The sequence below is a fragment of the Phoenix dactylifera genome, chromosome 3, assembly GCF_051530095.1.
Source record: "Phoenix dactylifera cultivar Ajwa chromosome 3, Ajwa_hap1_PhDact_Kaust_v1.1, whole genome shotgun sequence".
Classification (NCBI taxonomy): Eukaryota; Viridiplantae; Streptophyta; class Magnoliopsida; order Arecales; family Arecaceae; genus Phoenix; species Phoenix dactylifera.
The window spans coordinates 10,670,353-10,689,993 of NC_143192.1; the positions used below are offsets into that span (position 1 = coordinate 10,670,353).

General features: G+C 44.7%; 2 protein-coding genes across 5 annotated transcripts in view; both read right to left on the reverse strand.

Moving 5' to 3' along the window:
* The window catches only part of LOC148714234 (proline--tRNA ligase, cytoplasmic-like), a 51,916-nt gene that overhangs the window by 14,340 nt on the left and 17,935 nt on the right, over positions 1-19,641 (reverse strand). For all 4 annotated transcript variants that reach the window (XM_088717746.2, XM_088717747.2, XM_088717749.2 and 1 more), the window contains exons 8-10: positions 16,611-16,677; positions 2,491-2,613; positions 2,243-2,395 (exon numbers count right to left, since the gene is read on the reverse strand). In XM_088717746.2, the coding sequence (XP_088573872.2) occupies positions 2,243-2,395; positions 2,491-2,613; positions 16,611-16,677 (343 nt within the window). The remainder of the gene's footprint in view (positions 1-2,242; positions 2,396-2,490; positions 2,614-16,610; positions 16,678-19,641) is intronic.
* On the reverse strand, positions 5,854-13,102 carry LOC149767889 (uncharacterized). The gene is made up of 2 exons (XM_089929347.1): positions 7,702-13,102; positions 5,854-5,896 (listed from the first exon to the last, which is right to left on the reverse strand). The coding sequence occupies exons 1-2, from the start codon at positions 12,951-12,953 to the stop codon at positions 5,854-5,856; spliced, it is 5,295 nt and encodes a 1,764-aa protein (XP_089785473.1). The 5' UTR covers positions 12,954-13,102.

Below are 19,641 nucleotides of genomic sequence, written 5' to 3' on the forward strand. Positions count from 1 at the left end.
ACTCGCCAATTTCAAAGCAACAAAAGAGAGGATTTCCAAGAAGGCGGAGGTGGATTGTCGAACTGCAGAGCCATCTTCCTATCACTCTAGGGAGTCAAAGGCATCTGCTCCAGATGACGAGGAAGCACAGATTCAGTCTGCCATTCAGACGAGCCTGGATGATTAACGGCAGCAGGATGAGGTAACCAGGCATAGGTCTCGATTTGTCCCATATACTACGAGTTGGGCTCCGGTCCTAAGCAGCGAGGAAGATCCAGAGTTTAAGAGGACCTCTTCAATTAGAGAGGTCATATTGCATCTATGCTGGAGTTTTTGGTAGCAGAAAGAAGTCCTCCAAGAAGATTCTACCAGGATCTACCATCAATGATTTAGATCCACATGCCTTTTCCAGCAATGATTCGAAGCAACAGGGAGTTGACACAATGCTAAAGAAGGATATGTGGCGAGCTATTGGATCCTGAGTCCACTTTAACCATATCCCAACGAATGTGGTAGATAATACGTACTATAGGTCTGTGATTTCCTCCATACAGGTTGTCGGTCATGGTGTAAATCCTCCAAGACTAAAGAACATCTACAGTGGGGTTCTCGCCAATAATGAGCTAGAGAAATTGATTGCCTCATACAAGAGCAAGTAACCCACATATGAATTGAAGGTGATGTATAATGGTTGGACCGATCAAACCAGACAGAGCATTATCAACTTCTTGATATATTGTGATACAAAGACTTTTTTCCTCCATAAGTCGATTGATGCTTCTGATCATATGCAGGACGCCATATACATTCTCAGATTAATGGAGGAGGTAATTGATCAGGTAGGAAAGAATGTCGTGTAGCTCATCAATGATAATGGGCCACAATATAAGACCACCAAAGATATTTGATGGAATTGCAACCACATTTTCTAGAGCCAATATGGTGCACATTGGATCAACCTCATGTTGATAGATATTGTGAAGATTCATAAGGTACAACAGACAGTGGAGACAGCCCAAACCATCACCAGATATATTTATAACCACATGGGTCTTATCACTAATACCATCACCAGATATATTTATAACCATACACGGGTCCAATCACTGATGAGGAGGTATGTAGGGGAGAAATCTTGAGACCAGTAGTGACATAGTTTGCTACCAACTACGTTGCACTAAAAAGCCTTCCTAAGATAAAAGTAGCCCCACGTCAGATATTTGTCAGTCTCGAGTAGCAGAAAAGTGGATTTGCGAGAGCTAGCAATGAAGGCAGCATTGTCGAGACTTGGTGATGAGGCAAATATTCTGGTAGCGGGCCGAGAAGATAATGAAGGCTATCAAACTATTATACGAGTACTTCAAGTCGTAGACAACGAGAGGTACCCCCAGATGGAATTCTTGTATCATATGATGGAGAGAGTAAAGATTCATATCAAGGAGGCAGATCCAACGTATTTCCAAGAGTACATCAACATCATTGAGCAGCGGTGGAACTACCAAATAGGTAGAAACTTGCATCTAGCAGGTAAGTAAAAGTATTGAAAATTAGACTACTTTTGTACTTGTATAATTTTACTAAAATAATTACGAACTCTATTTGCAGCATACTACCTAAACTTGAGGTTTCAGTACACCGTACCAACTACGGCAATAAGGGTATTTGATAATGCATAACAAAAAGCATTAAACTTAATACACATTGCTTTATAAAAATCAACATGCAAAGAATAGAAGAATAACTGAGCAATTTACAGTTGTTAGCCCATGCTCGATTAGTATACTAATAAATGGCCGAAACTTTCACCTCTGCACACCGCAAGAAGACTACAAAACTTCTTCCATATCTTTCTCTCCAAGATACTCCTTCCATTTACAATGAGCGTGTCATTTAAATGAAAGAGAATAAGAAAATTCTATATAATATCGGCTGTTCCATGTGGTCCCTACTGGATTGAGAAAAGCTGGGCACAGCCCATAACTGATTCAGTACAGAACAATTTGTCAAAATTACCTTCCTAAAAAAAGCTCAGAAAAGAGGAAAAGAGAAGCCTTAAAAATGCAACAAGAACTTGCCCAATGGATGAATAAGACATAGGCTAACTACCAGTTGCATCCATCATTTATCATCACATGTTCTGTAACTATCAGCGAAGGGAATGTCTGATGAAACTCTTTATAAGAACAAGAATACTTCAGGCTTATTGATTCACAAGTATCCTAATTACTATTGATAGCTTACAAATAACCGCTCAAGAAATTACCGTGCGCGTGCTGTATGCCCAAGAATTCTGCCAGACCATAGCCTTTTCACCTTTCTCATTCTCAAAATTTATCTGGAACATCTTTGCAAAATTTTGACCAAGACAATGTGAGGTGGCACCTTGTATCCCACGACCTGTATTTGGAACAAAAGCCTGGAAAACAGTTGAATAGCTATCGTCAGGTTTATGCAGGAAAATAAACAAAAAATAGCATGCAACAGTCACAACTGTTTTAACTTTTTGAATACCTCAACACTTGTAGTATATAAACCGCCAGCAAATTTTTCTAGCTCACTTTTCTTTCCCTTGATAACTGGAATTGCAAGCAATTCTTCATATATCCTTCGATATAATTCCAAAATTTCAAGAACCTGAAACCAGGTGATGTGAAACAATCACAAAAACAATGCAATCATCATATTTAAGCATTAAATTCATGACCAGCTAAAAACATAAGAAAATAATGTGGACTACAGAATAAATACAATGGCACCAGATGTAACTTATAAAATGAAGAAGGGCTCATGCAATGTTCAGCAAAGGAAGCTTTCAACTGCTACCAAAAATGGCCAGTTTCCTTCTGAAAAGTATTAACGTCTTTATTATTTAATATATATAAGTGCTGAAGGACTGGAAAGTACAAAGGTATTTTCTCTTAAAGGTATCAGATCTCTGACAACTTGTGCCATATGGAAAATCTGATAATTACCATCTCATATGTCCCGTGACATTCAAGTAAATTTGCAGTACAGTCATAACAAAAAGATAACAGAATGGACTGCAGGGTAAATTCATGGGTGTATTACCTTCTATGGACATATTCCCTTGCATTATTGGTTCGCATGTGTTCATGGAATTTTAACTGGTATTTGTTCATTCGTGACTAATAAATGAGGCTGAAAACAATGAATAGATAATCAATTACTCCAAGCTCTGCCTTCAGAATACCATTGGGACAAGGAAGAGCTTTTGAGAGCACTTAGGTGGAGGACAGGCCGAGCGTCAACACAAGAACAACCCATCCAACAAACAACCCAAATCTAACCTGAAATAACCATACAATGAGCCCTGCCACCAAAACTACCTCCAAAATTTGCAACCCAAACACTCTGGGTTGGGTTCGTGATGCAGGGCAGTAGTACTATAAAAGATCCAAAAGTCCATGTTTTATCAAAGAGTTTTAGTTATGTTTTGAAAGTCTTTAATGTCAAGTTGCTGTAATATTACTGTAGCTGAAGTGTTCATCAGTATAATTCATGATACTGGAGCAGAAACTTCTTAGGGACTTTTTTGTCTTTTATATTTTTCCTTCTCATGTTTTAACTGATGGCTCGGATATGTCTTCAGTTCAAAGGTCAAGATTTAAAATTGTTGGGTTTTGAGTCTATGTATAGGTTGTCATCCTCTTTTTTGAGAGATGGGTTTCAAGGTGATTTCATTGAAAGAAGGAACATAAACCAAGGTATCTTCCCGCCCTTTATTATTTCTTCTTCTTTCCTCTGATTCTTCTATCTTTATTGCTGTTCTATTTTCCCTATCATTCCATGTTCCTACTGTTTATTTTCTGCAGTTGATTACTGATTTTAGATCTGATTATGCTCGGACATATAATCAATTTATTTTGCACTACTATGATCCTATAAGACCGCTAGAAAGTGGTCATCCATTATTAACCCTAAAAGGGAAAAAAAAACACTTCACAAACCTTATCCCTATTCATCAACCCCTAAAACCTATTCTTCCAAGACTCTAATCCTTCACTTCTTGGTCCACCATCTCACATAAACCGTCCCAATGACAGAAGCAAAAGCAGGTCTTTTTTTTAAGTCTATAAAACAATGTTGTCTAGTCAATGGACTGCTGGAAACAAGTCATTAAGGTTGCATCTCCCTCCATCATGCTCACATTAGTTATCATGGAAAAGCCTCCGTACTATAAAAAGTAGAGATTAATCAATATGAAATCAATATGTCAAAGAATTCAAGAGCCATAGTGTAGGTATAAAACGACCATTAGAAGGCATGTCATTCTAGCTAGCATATTTGTTCTAGTGAAAAGAGTAGAAAAGACAAGGCAAGTCCAAGTTTTGGTTTAATCTACTCAATCAAACCAATTATATTGAAAAAAATAAATAACACAGCCACATTAAAAACAAGCATACAAGATGGAACAAGAGCTCCTAGAAAATCATTTCCCATGCCCCTAGGTGAATGGACTCATAGAAATGGTAAAGTTATTTGCTCTGCACCTAAGTATTATAATCTAAACTTAAATAAATTAATTAATTTACTAATGGGGGGGAGAGTTTGAGTTGGGGAAGGGAGGTTTAAATTTTAAAAAATGTGAAGTTTCAGAATGCTTCTTTCAATTAACAGAAAGGCAATATTCCAAAAGGTGTGCAAATGGGAAAAAACACTCATAAATCCCTAAAATCCATCTTTCCAAAATACTAATCCTTCACTTCTAGGTACACCGTCTCACACAAACAGTCCTAACCACAGAAGCAAACTCTCTGCTTAAGTCTAATAGGACAGCATCTAGTTGATGGTCAGTCCTCTACTTACCTAAGTAGGGGACGAGGGCTCCTTCCCTCCACTTCACCTCCGGATCTACTGGGAACATGTCATTAAGGATGCATCTCCTTTGTGTCTCCAGCTTATCATGCTAATGCTTTTGTTATCAAGGAAAAGCCTCCATACTATCAAAAGTAAAGATTAATCATTATGAAAGCAACATGTCAAAGAACTCAAGAGCCATGGTGTAGCGATGCATCAACCATTAAAAGGCACGTAATTCTAGCTAGCGTATTTGTTCTAGTGAAAAGTGCACAAAAGACAAGGCAAGTCCAACTTTTGTGTTTAATCTAATTAATCAAATCAATTATACTGAAAATTTTTAAATAACGTAACCAATTTTGCTTTAAAAAAAGGCATGAGATGGAACAAGAGTTCCTAGAAAATCATTTCCCATGCCCTAGGTGAATGGACCCGCAGAAATGGTAAAGTTATTTTGCTTTACACCTAAATATTACAATCTAAAATTAAATAAATAAATAATTTTACTAATAGAAGAGAGAAAAGAGTTTGACTTGGGGAAGAGAAGCTTAAAAAATGCAAAGTTTCAAAATGCGTCTTCCAAACTTAACAGAAAGGCCATATTCCTAAAGGAGCTGAGTTAAGGACTCTTTGGTTTTCATGATAATTCTTACTTTTTAAAGTGGTGTAATAAAAAACATTTTAGGAGACACATTAGTTCTAAAATATCTCAAGATACAAATTTGAAGCACATGTCTATCCTTGTGACAGCACCATACTTGGATTTCATTTTGCAAATAACTAGTAATGGAAAATATAAGGATAGGACAATGAGCATCCATGTGCATAAAAAAAAGGTAGATTGCATATCTCAGCGACTAGGGCTTAAAAAATTAAAGATACAAAACCTGATAAATTAACAACATATCAACAGTCACACCCCCAGCCCTATTGCGCACAAACCAGGCATGTGAAAAACAGCCATATATCCCATAAAGCTCAGCCCCAAAAGACATGCAAGGCCTTGTACCAGTAATTCACATATGTAGGAATAATACCAATAAAAAAATTTATCTGCTAAATTCCTAGAACAATGGCTAGTGGTAAAACATCAAAGCATCTAAAAATCCACATAACAATATTTAAAAGATACACTCGAAAGCCTCAATTCAACAAACTCCACAACTAAGAAAAATCCTTGAAAACTACCAATATCATCTATCCACTCAACTGTGTCCACAAGACCACACAAAGAGTCCAACACAACTAAAAAATAACCAAAAACAGCATAATGGGTTCCAAGCCTCCACCTTTCACTTGCACAACCCGTAACCAAATGTCTAAAAGCTAGTTATTCTTAGAATCTGAGAAATGGAAAGAGAGAATAGTGAGTAGCTAGTAAGGCACCTATCACCACCACTAGCTGGATCATGCATGGGTAGAAAAAAAATAAATAAATAATGATTTCATGGAATCCATCAGAAGGTAATTTGTGAAACATCTAAAAAAAATATTTATATAAGAAATAACAGAATTGCTATAATCAACTACTACGTACAATCAATGATTTTTCAAAGGGCCAGACATGCAAATCATTACAGCCATGGCTAGTCCTGTGATAAGGTGCAAAACCATATCATGCACTATGAAGGAGGCCTGAAATTACATTTAGCCCTGTGGCAGGGGCCCTAAAGAAATTGGTTTCTCAGCACAAGCAATACTAACAATCATGGTATGCTGAGACCGGTCCGATTCAAGCGTGGAAAATGGTTCCGGCCCCAAACCGAGCGGTACAAGCCCGGTAACAGGACCGGTTCGCACCGGTACCCGCCCTTGGGGCAGCATGCCTGTGCGCGAGGAAGAGCGTCCGTGCATGGTTCTAGGCGCGATTCCCCTGGGCAGTGCACCCATGCGGGCGTGCTGCCCAACGCACGCCCGCACGCGGGGAAGAGCGTGATGGGGGCTCACGGTCCAAAGCCCCTCACCAAGCCTCTTTTCCTTGCGCTCCTCGCGTGCGCCTCCAAAATCCTTTGATGGTGGACCGATTGTAGGTAACGCCGGTGGATTAACTCAATGAAAGAGATCAACAATGAAGAAAACTTGATTTGTATTCCACTAACTTGAAGAACGAAGAACAATAGAAAAGAAAGCAAAAGAAATCTAGAAAGAGATTGAAGAGATCTCTTCCTAGCCCAATCTAGTGGAGATTGATGTATCTACCACTAGCCCAAGTCCTAGAACATAAGATCTAAGACCGAACTCGGCACAAACGCCGCCCAAGCCTTACGGCCGACATGACCATGACTCTCAAAAGAACTCTTCATGCCTCCAATGGCCCCTTTACATCTCTTTTTATACCCTAAGCCCTAGACAAAACATGGTACTATGGAACCAAGGCTTCTCCTCCGTTGATTGGCATGAGATGGATGGCTAAAGATCACCCAAGAAGGGCCCTCCCACGGCTGGACTTTGGCTTGCACTTTGGCCCTTGGATGAAAAGGAATGGAGGGTGGGATCTGCCAGGTTCCGCGGACCGGACGCACGGGACGCGAGTCCCGGTTGACCGGGTCGCGCGTCCCGGCTGGGCGTGTCCCAGTCCGGGCGGGACTGGGACTGGGCGCGCGCCAGGCGGGCGGGCGCGCACGGGCGCGCGCGTGGGCGCTGGCGCACGGGCGGGCGCGGTCGGCTGGCGCTGGCGCACGGGCGGGCGCAGGCGGGCGGGCGCGGGCGGGCGCGGGCGCGCGGGCGCGCGGGCGCGCGGGCGGGCGCGGGCGCGCGGGCGGGCGCGCGGGCGGGCGCGCTGGCGGGCGCGCGGGCGGGCGCGCGGGCGGGCGTGGGCGCGCTGGCTGGCGCGCGGGCGGGCGCGGGCGGTCGGCCTGCTGGGCGCACGGGCGGGCAGGCGCGCGGGCGGGGCTGGGCGCGGGCCTGGGCGCGCGGGCGGGGCTGGGCGCGGGCCTGGGCGCGCAGGGGCCTGGGCACGGGCACTGTAGCACTGTAGCATGCGAGGTTCTTGGCCAAGAACCTCGCTGCACTGTAGCAATGGCAGGATTGGGCTGTGGCTTGGCTTCGGCGGGGCGGTGCGCGCGGCGGGTTCGGCCAAGGTTGGGCATGCTTGGCCATGGCTTGGGCATGCATGGGCACATGTTTGGCTTGGCCGAGGTTGGGCGTGCTCGGCCGTATGAAGGTGCTTGGCCAAGGCTTTCCAAGCAAAGTAGTTGGCCTTGGCTTGACCCCCCGTTGGCCTCCTTGTGGTCCGATGGCCCTCTTTGGTTGGCATGGCTACTTTGGCCCTCAGTTGGTGTGCGACTGTTGCTCCTCTTGCGGCGTGGCTTGCGGGGGTCCTCAACATTCCTCCTCCCTTGAAGAACATCCTTGCCCTCAAGGATGAAGTTAGGGTACCTCTGAGAGACCTCGTCATAGTCCTCCCACGTAGCATCTTCCTTGGGCAAGCCGCCCCACTGAATCAAGACTTGCCAGATTTTGCGTCGTTCTCGGCCTCGTCTCCATATGCGGTACTTGAGAGCTTCAACTGGTTGTAGAAGTAGTCGACCCTCTTCGTTGAATGTGGGAAGGTCCGGTGCAACTAATGTCGGGTCACCAACCTTTTCTTTGAGCAACGACACATGGAAGACTGGATGCAGATGAGATGAGGCGGGTAACTCCAGTCGGTAGGCAACCTCTCCGATGCGTTCTATGATTCTGAACGGTCCATAAAATTTTTGAGATAGCTTGCGGCTGAACTTGTCTTTTAATGATTTCTGTTGGTAGGGCTTCAGCTTTAAGTAGACATACTGGCCAGGGTTGAAGACAACTTCTCGGCGACCTTGGTCATAGTACCTCTTCATTCTTTCTTGTGCCTTCCGAAGCTCTCTTTTTGCATTTGCTAGGACTTCGTCTCTTGTCATTAATTCTTGTTCAACTTCCTCACTTCGGGCCGTGCCTCTTTCATATGTAGTCAGTAGTGGAGGGGGCCTCCCATACACAAGTTCAAAAGGACTCAATTTAATGGATGAGTGGTAGGAAGTATTATACCAGAATTCAGCCCAGGGTATGAAAGCTTCCCATCGTGATTGTTGCTCATGGCAGAAGCAGCGCAAGTATTGCCCCAAGGTCCTGTTGACTATCTCTGTTTGTCCGTCCGTCTGCGGGTGGTAAGAGGAACTGGCTTTCAGTTTGCTTCCTTGCAAGGTGAACAGCTCCTTCCAGAAAGTACTCATGAAGACTCGATCTCGGTCGGTGACGATGCTCCTTGGTACTCCATGGAGTCGAACAATGGTCTCCACGAATGCATGTGCAACTGACTTGGCTGTGTAAGGATGTTTAAGAGGTATGAAGTGTGCATACTTACTTAGCCGATCAACCACCACTAGGATCACTTCGTAGCCTTTGCTTGCTGGTAGACCCTCGATGAAGTCCATGGTCAGATCCTCCCATATCATGTTCGGAATGGGAAGTGGTTGCAGCAGTCCGGTGGGTGCCCGTGGATCATATTTGGTCTTCTGGCATGTCTCGCACTCGGCCACCAAGGTTTTGACGTCGCGCTTCAACCCTTCCCAATAGAAAAAGTGCTTCACACGAAGATAGGTGCGAAGCCATCCTGAATGGCCACCTTCCTTGCTGTTGTGGAAGTGGTCTAAGATGTTTCTTCTCAAGTCGGGGACATCGGGGACATAGATATTTCCCTTGTAAAAAATCAGACCATCACGCACCTTAAATTCTGCAACACCCGTAGCCGCTGCATCAAGTTTCTCTTGGATTTCTTGTGCTCGGGCGTCAAGCTTTGATGCTTCACGAACTCGGTCCCAAATCCTCCAATCAACGCCGCTGATTGCTGCAAAATTCTGCGGCTCATCCATGTCTTCAGCCACCCACAACATCTGGTCGTTCTCCCTTCGCGACAACGCGTCAGCCACCTTGTTTTCTTTGCCGGGTTGATAGATGATGTCGTACTCGAATCCCAGCAATTTGACAAGAAATTTTTGCTGCTCGGGAGTCACTATCTTCTGTTGAAGTAGATGGCGGAGGGCTTGCTGGTCTGTGATGATGGTGAAGCGCCGGCCGAGAAGGTATGGCCTCCAAATCTTCACCGCATGTACAACCGCCAACAATTCTCTTGCGTAGGTGCTCCAAGCCTTCTTTCTTGGCCCTAATGCTTTGGAAATAAAGGCCAAGGGTCGTCGTTCCTGCACCAAAACAGCACCTATACCTTCGCCACTAGCGTCGGTGTAGACCTCGAACGGTTTGGAAAAGTCGGGCAAGGCAAGTACCGGTGTTTGTGTCATAGCTTCCTTGAGGTCTTCAAATGCCTTGCGTGCTTGAATGGTCCACATGAAACCTCCTTTCTTCAGCATGGTGGTTAGTGGCTTTGCAATCAGCCCATAATCCTTTACGAATCGTCGGTAGTAGCCTGTTAGCCCCAAAAATCCTCTTAGGGCTGTGATATCCTTCGGCCATGGCCAATCGAGCATGGCCTGAATTTTTCGCTGATCCACCCGAACTCCTTCGGCCGAAATTATGTGGCCCAAGTACTCGAGCTCCACTTGTGCGAATGCACACTTTGAAGGCTTGATGTGAAAGTGGTGCTCCTCCAAGGTGCGTAGAACAATCTCCAAGTGCTCAAGGTGCTCGTCCATGGATCTGGAATATATCAAGATGTCATCAAAAAATACTAAGACAAACCTTCGCAAGTGGGGTCTGAAAATTTCGTTCATGGCCGCTTGGAATGTTGATGGCGCATTGCATAGACCGAATGGCATCACCAAGTACTCGTAGTGGCCGGAATGTGTCCTGAAGGCCGTCTTATGCACATCCTCCTCTTTCATTCTGATTTGATGGTAGCCGGCTCGTAAGTCCAATTTGGTGAAGAACTTGGCACCATGCAATTCATCAAGCATCTCGTCCACCGTAGGGATCGGAAAACGGTCTTTGATGGTTGCTTCATTAAGAGCTCGGTAGTCGGTGCAGAACCTCCATGAGCCATCCTTCTTTCTCACCAATAGGACGGGTGAGGAGAAGGGACTTGAGCTATGTCGGATCAGCCCCTGGCTAAGCATTTCATCAACTTGACGCTCAATTTCTCCCTTTTGAAAGTGTGCGTACCTGTATGGTGGAACATTGACTGCAGCAGCCTCATCTTTCATCCGAATTGGATGATCAAAGTCTCGTTGTGGCGGGAGGGAAGTAGGCTTCTGGAGGACACTTTGATGAGCCTCTAACACCCTCCGGATTGGTGGTGGCAGCCCCTCAAGTGCTTGCTGCTGCTGCTGAATTTCTGCATCATCTTGGAGAGGACCTTCTTGGTTCGGGCTAGCCATAACAACGGCAAAGCAGCTAGCCCCTCCTTTGCATAGTTTTTCTATCATGTTGGCCTCGCAAGGCCGTACTTCCTTGCTGCTCAAGGCCGTCCATGTCCTCTTTCGGCCACCAAGTTTAAACTCCATGGTCATCGCGTCGAAGTCGGTCACCACCCGGCCTAGACTGCGTAACCATGCATTTCCCAATACAATGTCTAAGCCGACTAACTGAAGTACATGTAGATCGGCTTTAACTCTCACCCCTTGTACATTCATCTTTACATTATTAACAATTTCAGCACATAGTAATTTTTCACCACTAGCAATTTTGACGTCAAACGGTAAAACCGGTGTACCTTTGAGTCCAACCTTGCGTACGATTGCTGAGTTGATGAAATTGTGAGAAGAGCCGCTGTCCACTAACAAGGAGACTTCATGCTTGCCGATCCAAGCCATTAGCCTCATTGTCGAGGGTTTTGGTGCGCCGCAAAGTGCATTGAGTGACAATTCGGCTTGCTGATTTTCTGCACATGGTTCGGTCTCTTCGGGGTGATCTTCCTCCTCACTACTGCTATCTGAATTTTCAGATGCAGCGGGCTCTTCGTCGCTGCTTGCATCAAGGACGTAGACTTGGCCGGTCTTACAACGATGCTCCCGGCTCCACTTTTCACCGCACTTGAAACATAGACCCTTTTTTATGTAGTCTTGCAGCTCATCACGTGACAACTTCTTTACCTCCCTTTGCTGATTTTTGGAACCTGTTGAAGTTACCTCTTTGGATCTGAAATTTACCTTGGATGGTTGTGGTTTGGTGAACTTGCTGATGGCACCATCCTTGGTTGGACGTCGTTCCGGGTTGTAGCTTTGGTCTAGGATCTCCGCCATGCGCATTGCCTCTTGTAGCCGTGTTGGTTGTTTGAGTTTGATCTCCTTGGCTAGCCATGGTTTGAGGCCGTCGATGAAGGTACCAAGCAAGGCTTCGTCGGACCATCCGCTGACCATAGTTTGTAATTGCCGGAACTCATCGATGTAGGTCTGGACTTTGCCTTCTTGTTTAAGTTTTGCAAGTTGACCATGATGATTGACAACGGGGGATGGTCCCCATTGTTTCATGAATTCATCCATAAAGGCCGTCCACCCCAACCTTCTCCCTTCTTTCTCATACAAGGCCCGGATCCACCTCCACCATCGGCTAGCCCTACCCTCTAAGTGAAAACTGGCTAGGGTCACCCGATCAGCCCGTGGGATGTCATAAACGTCAAAGTACTGATCCGCCTTGTCAAGCCACTCATACGGGTCTCCTCCACCAAACTTTGGGAAGTCAATTTTGGGTTTCCTAAGCCCTTCTCCTCTAGGCCGTGGACCCCTATAATCATCATCTCCAAAGTCATTACCCCGCATGTTTCTTCCTCTCCTTGCCATGGGTTCTCTCCGGCCATAAGGCCTTTGAGCATAGAAGGGGCGTTCTTCGGGTTCACTATCGGCTTCTTCATGATTGTTATGGCCATTACTAACCCGCTCATCATCAAGCCACCTCTCAAACACTAAGCCTTCGGCTTCAATCCTTCCTCCCATTCGCCCATGGTGCCTAATGTCATGATCTACATGATGTGTACCCTGAACACTAATGGCATCGCTCTCATACCTTGCCCGGCCCTGCCGTGCGGCATGCGACCTAGGCACTTCTTCTTGCACCCTCTTATGTTCCCTCTCTAGCATCCTCCTTTCCAACCTCTCCATGTTGGCATTGTTTTCTCTCCTTATTTCAGCCATATTTGCAGCCATAGTATTGGACAAGGTTTCCAAGGCGCGGTTAAGGTTGGCTGAACTAACTTCCAGGGCTTCTAACCTCCTATCTTGGTTGCTATAACGGGGGGACTCCATCTCCTTTTAACCCTCTGTTTTAGGACTCTAAATCCTTGAGACAACAGCCCCTCAAACTCCCAAAAACCAAACCACTCAAGCCCCAAAGACTTGCTGCAGAAAATTTCTGGGCTGCAGAAAATTTCTGCGGCAGTCCACAAACTTCAGCAGCCAAGATCTCCCTCAAAACAGAACCAAATCAACACGTGGGGATGCCTATTACAGTGAATAATAAGCTCTGAAACTCTCCACCAAAACTCAAAATCAAAGCTTCAGAACCCTGTTCTTAACACCCAAAGCAAGCACCTAGTTGCAGAATTTTTCTGCAACAAAGGAACTTCACAAACCAGCCCCCAATCCTCCTGCGGTTGTCACCCAATGGATGAACCAACCCACCTCACGTGTACACCACTCAATCAGCCTCCGACAGGGGTTTTACAATAATAAAAACAGAAATTAAACATCCCCCAATCGTATACAAATTCGAGCCAAATATAGGATGCAGAATTTTTATGAACTTCCCCAAAATCTATGATCTGAATTTTAACTTTAGATCAAACAGAATATGCAACGAAAATTCAGATCTGGAAGATTGGGATTCAAGCGTTACCTCCTTGAGAGGACCTCTCAATGAAAGCACCAAATTGATGGGGGCTCACGGTCCAAAGCCCCTCACCAAGCCTCTTTTCCTTGCGCTCCTCGCGTGCGCCTCCAAAATCCTTTGATGGTGGACCGATTGTAGGTAACGCCGGTGGATTAACTCAATGAAAGAGATCAACAATGAAGAAAACTTGATTTGTATTCCACTAACTTGAAGAACGAAGAACAATAGAAAAGAAAGCAAAAGAAATCTAGAAAGAGATTGAAGAGATCTCTTCCTAGCCCAATCTAGTGGAGATTGATGTATCTACCACTAGCCCAAGTCCTAGAACATAAGATCTAAGACCGAACTCGGCACAAACGCCGCCCAAGCCTTACGGCCGACATGACCATGACTCTCAAAAGAACTCTTCATGCCTCCAATGGCCCCTTTACATCTCTTTTTATACCCTAAGCCCTAGACAAAACATGGTACTATGGAACCAAGGCTTCTCCTCCGTTGATTGGCATGAGATGGATGGCTAAAGATCACCCAAGAAGGGCCCTCCCACGGCTGGACTTTGGCTTGCACTTTGGCCCTTGGATGAAAAGGAATGGAGGGTGGGATCTGCCAGGTTCCGCGGACCGGACGCACGGGACGCGAGTCCCGGTTGACCGGGTCGCGCGTCCCGGCTGGGCGTGTCCCAGTCCGGGCGGGACTGGGACTGGGCGCGCGCCAGGCGGGCGGGCGCGCACGGGCGCGCGCGTGGGCGCTGGCGCACGGGCGGGCGCGGTCGGCTGGCGCTGGCGCACGGGCGGGCGCAGGCGGGCGGGCGCGGGCGGGCGCGGGCGCGCGGGCGCGCGGGCGCGCGGGCGGGCGCGGGCGCGCGGGCGGGCGCGGGCGCGCGGGCGGGCGCGCGGGCGGGCGCGCTGGCGGGCGCGCGGGCGGGCGCGCGGGCGGGCGTGGGCGCGCTGGCTGGCGCGCGGGCGGGCGCGGGCGGTCGGCCTGCTGGGCGCACGGGCGGGCAGGCGCGCGGGCGGGGCTGGGCGCGGGCCTGGGCGCGCGGGCGGGGCTGGGCGCGGGCCTGGGCGCGCAGGGGCCTGGGCACGGGCACTGTAGCACTGTAGCATGCGAGGTTCTTGGCCAAGAACCTCGCTGCACTGTAGCAATGGCAGGATTGGGCTGTGGCTTGGCTTCGGCGGGGCGGTGCGCGCGGCGGGTTCGGCCAAGGTTGGGCATGCTTGGCCATGGCTTGGGCATGCATGGGCACATGTTTGGCTTGGCCGAGGTTGGGCGTGCTCGGCCGTATGAAGGTGCTTGGCCAAGGCTTTCCAAGCAAAGTAGTTGGCCTTGGCTTGACCCCCCGTTGGCCTCCTTGTGGTCCGATGGCCCTCTTTGGTTGGCATGGCTACTTTGGCCCTCAGTTGGTGTGCGACTGTTGCTCCTCTTGCGGCGTGGCTTGCGGGGGTCCTCAACAGAGCGCCCACGCGCGATACTGAGTGCAATTCCCCGGGGCAGCGTGCACGCACGGGCGTGTTTAATGCCACAGAGGCATTTAACGCGGCGGGCGCACGCTGCGCGTTGGCTGGTTCAGTAGTGATTCAAACTGGTCCGAACCGGAACCGTACCGGTCTGGTACGCCTACCAGTACCAGTACAGCGTACCTTGCTAACAATTAGCCCTAAAGAAATTGTTTCTTTCAAGCATTCAACACGGGGCTAAATGTGATTTCTAACCTCCATCACATGATCAAATTTGGTTTCATGCCTTGTCAAGGCTAAGGCATAGTTAATGAGTTGTATGCCCGAACCTTTGGAAAATCATTGGTTGTACTAAATAGTTGATTTTATAACAATTCTGCTGTTTAATTTATAAATTATTCTGTTGAACCTTTGGAAAATCACAGACTGTGCATAACAGTCAGACTATAACTGTTCAAATGTTTCACAATTTCTTTCTGCTGGATTATGTCAAATGTAATGGCAAGGTTCGACGTACCAACCGTACCGGTGGACGCCGGTACCGGTTTGGACCGGTACGGACCGGTACCGAACCGGTACCACTAGTTCGTCTTGATTCACGCATCCAAAAGGTCCAAAAAAATTTGAAGCCAGTACGGGCCGGTATGGTTGGCCAGTACAGGCTGATACAGTTGGCCGGTACCGATTTTTAACACCGAACCGGACCGGTCAGAGCCGGTACCGGTTCGGTACAGGGCGGAACCGGCCGGTACGGGTCGGTTCAGCATTCCTTGGTCAAATCATTATTTATTTAATTGTTTCCTTACCCATGCTTGATCGAGCTAGTTATGGTAGGAGGTATCTTACTAGGATATCTGGCTCACTATTCTTTCTCTTTGTATTTTTCAGATTCTGAGTAACTAGTTTTTGAATGTCCAAATACAGGTTGTATGCATGAAAGGAGTAAGCTTGGAGCCCATTATGTTGCTTTTAGTTTTTTTTTACTTATGTTGGACTTTTCTATCCGTGTAATCCTATTGAGAGGATGGATAATATTAAGAATACTTGCTGTGGAAATCTTCTTAGTTGTGGAGTTTTTTGAATTGAGATTTTAAGTGTCTCTTAGATATTGTTATGCAGGTTTTTGGGCTCATGATAAGCACATATCTTTTTCATTTTCACCTGTGTATATCATTATATCACGGACTCCAAGGACTTTCTCAACCAATATACCAGATTATTTTAATTGATTTATTTCAAGTTTCTAATTTTTTGCAAGAAAAGGCATAAAGAACACACCTTTGTGGAACATCAAGAAATGATCTTCAAACAGCAACTAACAATTCAAGCATTAGTGCTTGTCCAAGACTATAAACTAACATACTTGAACAAACACATGATTCTTCATCTATGGCAAGATAAGAAGTAATTGATTTCCACATATTGAAAATACATTATTCCCAATTTCTTTGTACATTACTTTGACACATGATATATTCCTCAACTTTCATTGTCCTACTTGATAAGAGAAGATTAAGTCCATTATTAAGTTTGATGATTCCTAAAGCTTCTGACCAATTATCTTGTCTTATAAAATCGTAATTAAAAAGAAAATAGAAGGAAAAATTTCTTTAATACCTCTTGATCAGCTTCATCTTTTGTCGCAAAAGCTGTATGCCCTTCTTGCCAAAGAAACTCTCGACTCCTACAAATAAATAACATAGAAGTTTAGTTCCTACAACTACATGAATTAAATAGAATTATTCACTGACAGATATGTAGAGAGGAACAGACACATGGTACATAGATCTTGACCCATATAAGAGAGCTAAATTAAACGACAAAAATTACTTATCACATCAAAATCCAACCTTTATAAGTGAATTTTATTAAATGAGATAAATTACTTATCACATCGAGAATCCGAACTTAAATTACAAGACAGATATGCAATCTAAAGAATCTTTCCATCAGTGCGAATCAAAGTTTGAAACGATGAATTTTATCAAACAACGAAGTGCCATATCTTATAGAAGATATGTTAATCTTTTTCATTGATCCATGGTTTTCTTACTGTATTTTCTATCACCCGTCCATGGTTTCTTTAGTATCTTCTTGTTCTCTGCATTTGCCTTTTCAAATTGATAGTTGAGGATTAGGAGGAAGGAGGATTTTGTCAGACATAATGGCTGTTTAGATTGATTTAGAGGGAAAAAAAATACTTTTGCAGCTTTTAAAGAAAAAAGTGTTTTTCATAGAGAATAATTTAACTGGAAATTTTTCAAGAGAAGTGCTTAGATAGTTTGGCGAATGTAGAGAAACAGGTGCTGAGCCAGTATGGTTTGTTCTCAGTATAGACTTGTAGACTACAAATTCCAATCAAGTTAATTTAATCAAGCCTCAAAATATTGGATTCAATCCACTAACAACAAATAGTCAATAATTCAATATAGTTATCGCTGTTCTAAAAAGTGCCCAAGTAGGTGCCAAAGCATCCAACTAGGCACATAATATTTCCTAGGCAACTAAGCAATGATTGTTTAAATCTCGCTGAAGACAGGATTACTTGGTAGTTAGGATTTCCATCTGTGGGTAGGATTACTTGCTAGGATTTCCTTCCATGGGGAATGATGATTACATGCATCAATCACACCCCTAATGCTCACCCGCTGGAAGGAAAAAAAGGGAAAGAAAAAGGAGTGAACAAAGGAAAACTGAAGGGACAGAATCCCATCCACCCATAACGGGCCTTCTGATGTCCCTTGGACAATCCAGCAAACGGAAGAGAACAGCAAAAGTCAGCTCTCACTCCAGGCACGCACTTGTTCTTTTCCCATTTCCAATTCCCAGTAGTCCAGCAGTTCCCTGTTCTCAATCTCCAGAAGGAAGCATTCTTAGCGATTCCTCATCCACCATCTCCTCCTTTCTTCCTTTTTATTTTTTTTCTTCTGCTAAATACCTCCTGCAGATCTCTTCTTTGTCGTCCATGTTCTCATTGTTTCTTTGTTTTCGTACTACAGTATTACTTCTGCTACTGCCCCGCAGGCCTACACCAAGTTGGAGAGTGATTAGTGATTGACATTTGCAAAATGATTCAATTTCTTTAGATGCCTGTATTATTGTCAGCATTATGACATTTTGTTGTCCAAATGTTTTACTAATGTTTAGTTCTGATGAAATTTGTGATTTTTCAACTTGTCTAATTAGGAAATATATATTTGATGATGGAACTATTCTGCAAAGTGGTTTATACAAAAGATACAATAATATGTACAAGCTCATGTGCACATATGTAAGCTTAGGGATGCATATTTGAAGCATTGAAGGGCTTTCCTCCCTAGGAGGCCACCTAATCACCTAGGCCATGTCTAGGCCATAAGTTGGGGTCCATCGACTAGCTTCACTCAGTCCTTTTCACAACCTTGCAGGTTATGAAATCTAAGTTGTCCCTATAGAATTAAAACCCAAATCAAGCCTAAGATAGACTTGCCTCGGTCGGAGTTAGATACATGAGTGATTACAGGTCATCTCCTGAATCTTTATCCAATTTAGTTCATGTCTACTTCATGCCAGTAACCTAACCCAACTAGGCAAGTTGATGCATATATTCCTTCCTATGAACTTAATCGCATTTGCTTGCTCCCACAACTCACTAAAATGCGCTTTGCACTATATGTGCTTGCGAGAATCTAAACATAAAAAGCATTTCTCTTAGAAGTTAGAAGCACTTCTATGCATGGTATGTCGTATCATACCGAACCGGACAATACCAAGCGTACCATACCATGGCATACCAGCACTCGGTACGCCAAAAAAACTGCATACCATACCATACCGACACTATGTTAGTGTAGCACCGGTACGGGGTCCGGTACCGAGACGGCAAACCTTGCTTCTATGTGAAAGATTCCAGAAAAGCTCTTTTAGAAAAGCAGAATCAACATCAAACAATACCAGAATCTTCTGTTTTGAAGCATTAGAAACAGAAATGCTTTATAAAAACCATCTAAAAGAACAATAATACAAATCAGCATATAAAAATTCTGCTCCTGAACTCAAGAATATTCAAAATTAATGGCTTGTTGCAGGTTGAAACCTTTAATAGGATATCCAAAATATATAACCCAAGTTAATGAATGTGAAATTGCAAGAATATCTGCAGCTTTACTATCCTTAAAAACAAAATAGAAATTTTTAAGTAATGTAAGATAAAAAGAAAAATAAACCATTCAATTGCCAACAATCCTGCTGCCACCTAATTGGCGCGTGCAGCACATAAACCAGGAACAAAAAGGAAGAGAACATAACATCAAAACCTGAAAACATCTGATAATGTTTTATTATATTAAAAGAAAAGGCATCTAAGTACACACGGAAAAGTATTTGAAGGGCCAAGAAACTCAAAAATCATAGAAGTTGGCTTACTGATTGTTGCTAATGAATTCAAGAATGTTTTGTTAGCATGTAGTAGAAAACAATATTTGACCTGATGTGTAAAGCCAAGATTACAAGATGAAATCATGTCGAGTACACTGTAGATTGTGACGAACAGCCAACCACATTAATAGAAAGATAACACAGATATCTGACTCATTGTCTAAAATCTAAACTGAATCAGGATACTCAATTCTGACTTCAGACACAACATCAATCAGCATTTAACAAAGAC

Bases quoted from the DNA above. Each gene is read 5' to 3' on its own strand.
- LOC149767889 (XM_089929347.1), bottom strand. From the start codon at position 12,953: ATGGAGTCCCCCCGTTATAGCAACCAAGATAGGAGGTTAGAAGCCCTG. The intron at 5,897-7,701 runs GCCCGCGCCCAG...GTGGATTTTTAG, and splicing joins AGCCCCGCCCGCGCGCCCAG to ATGCTTTGATGTTTTACCAC.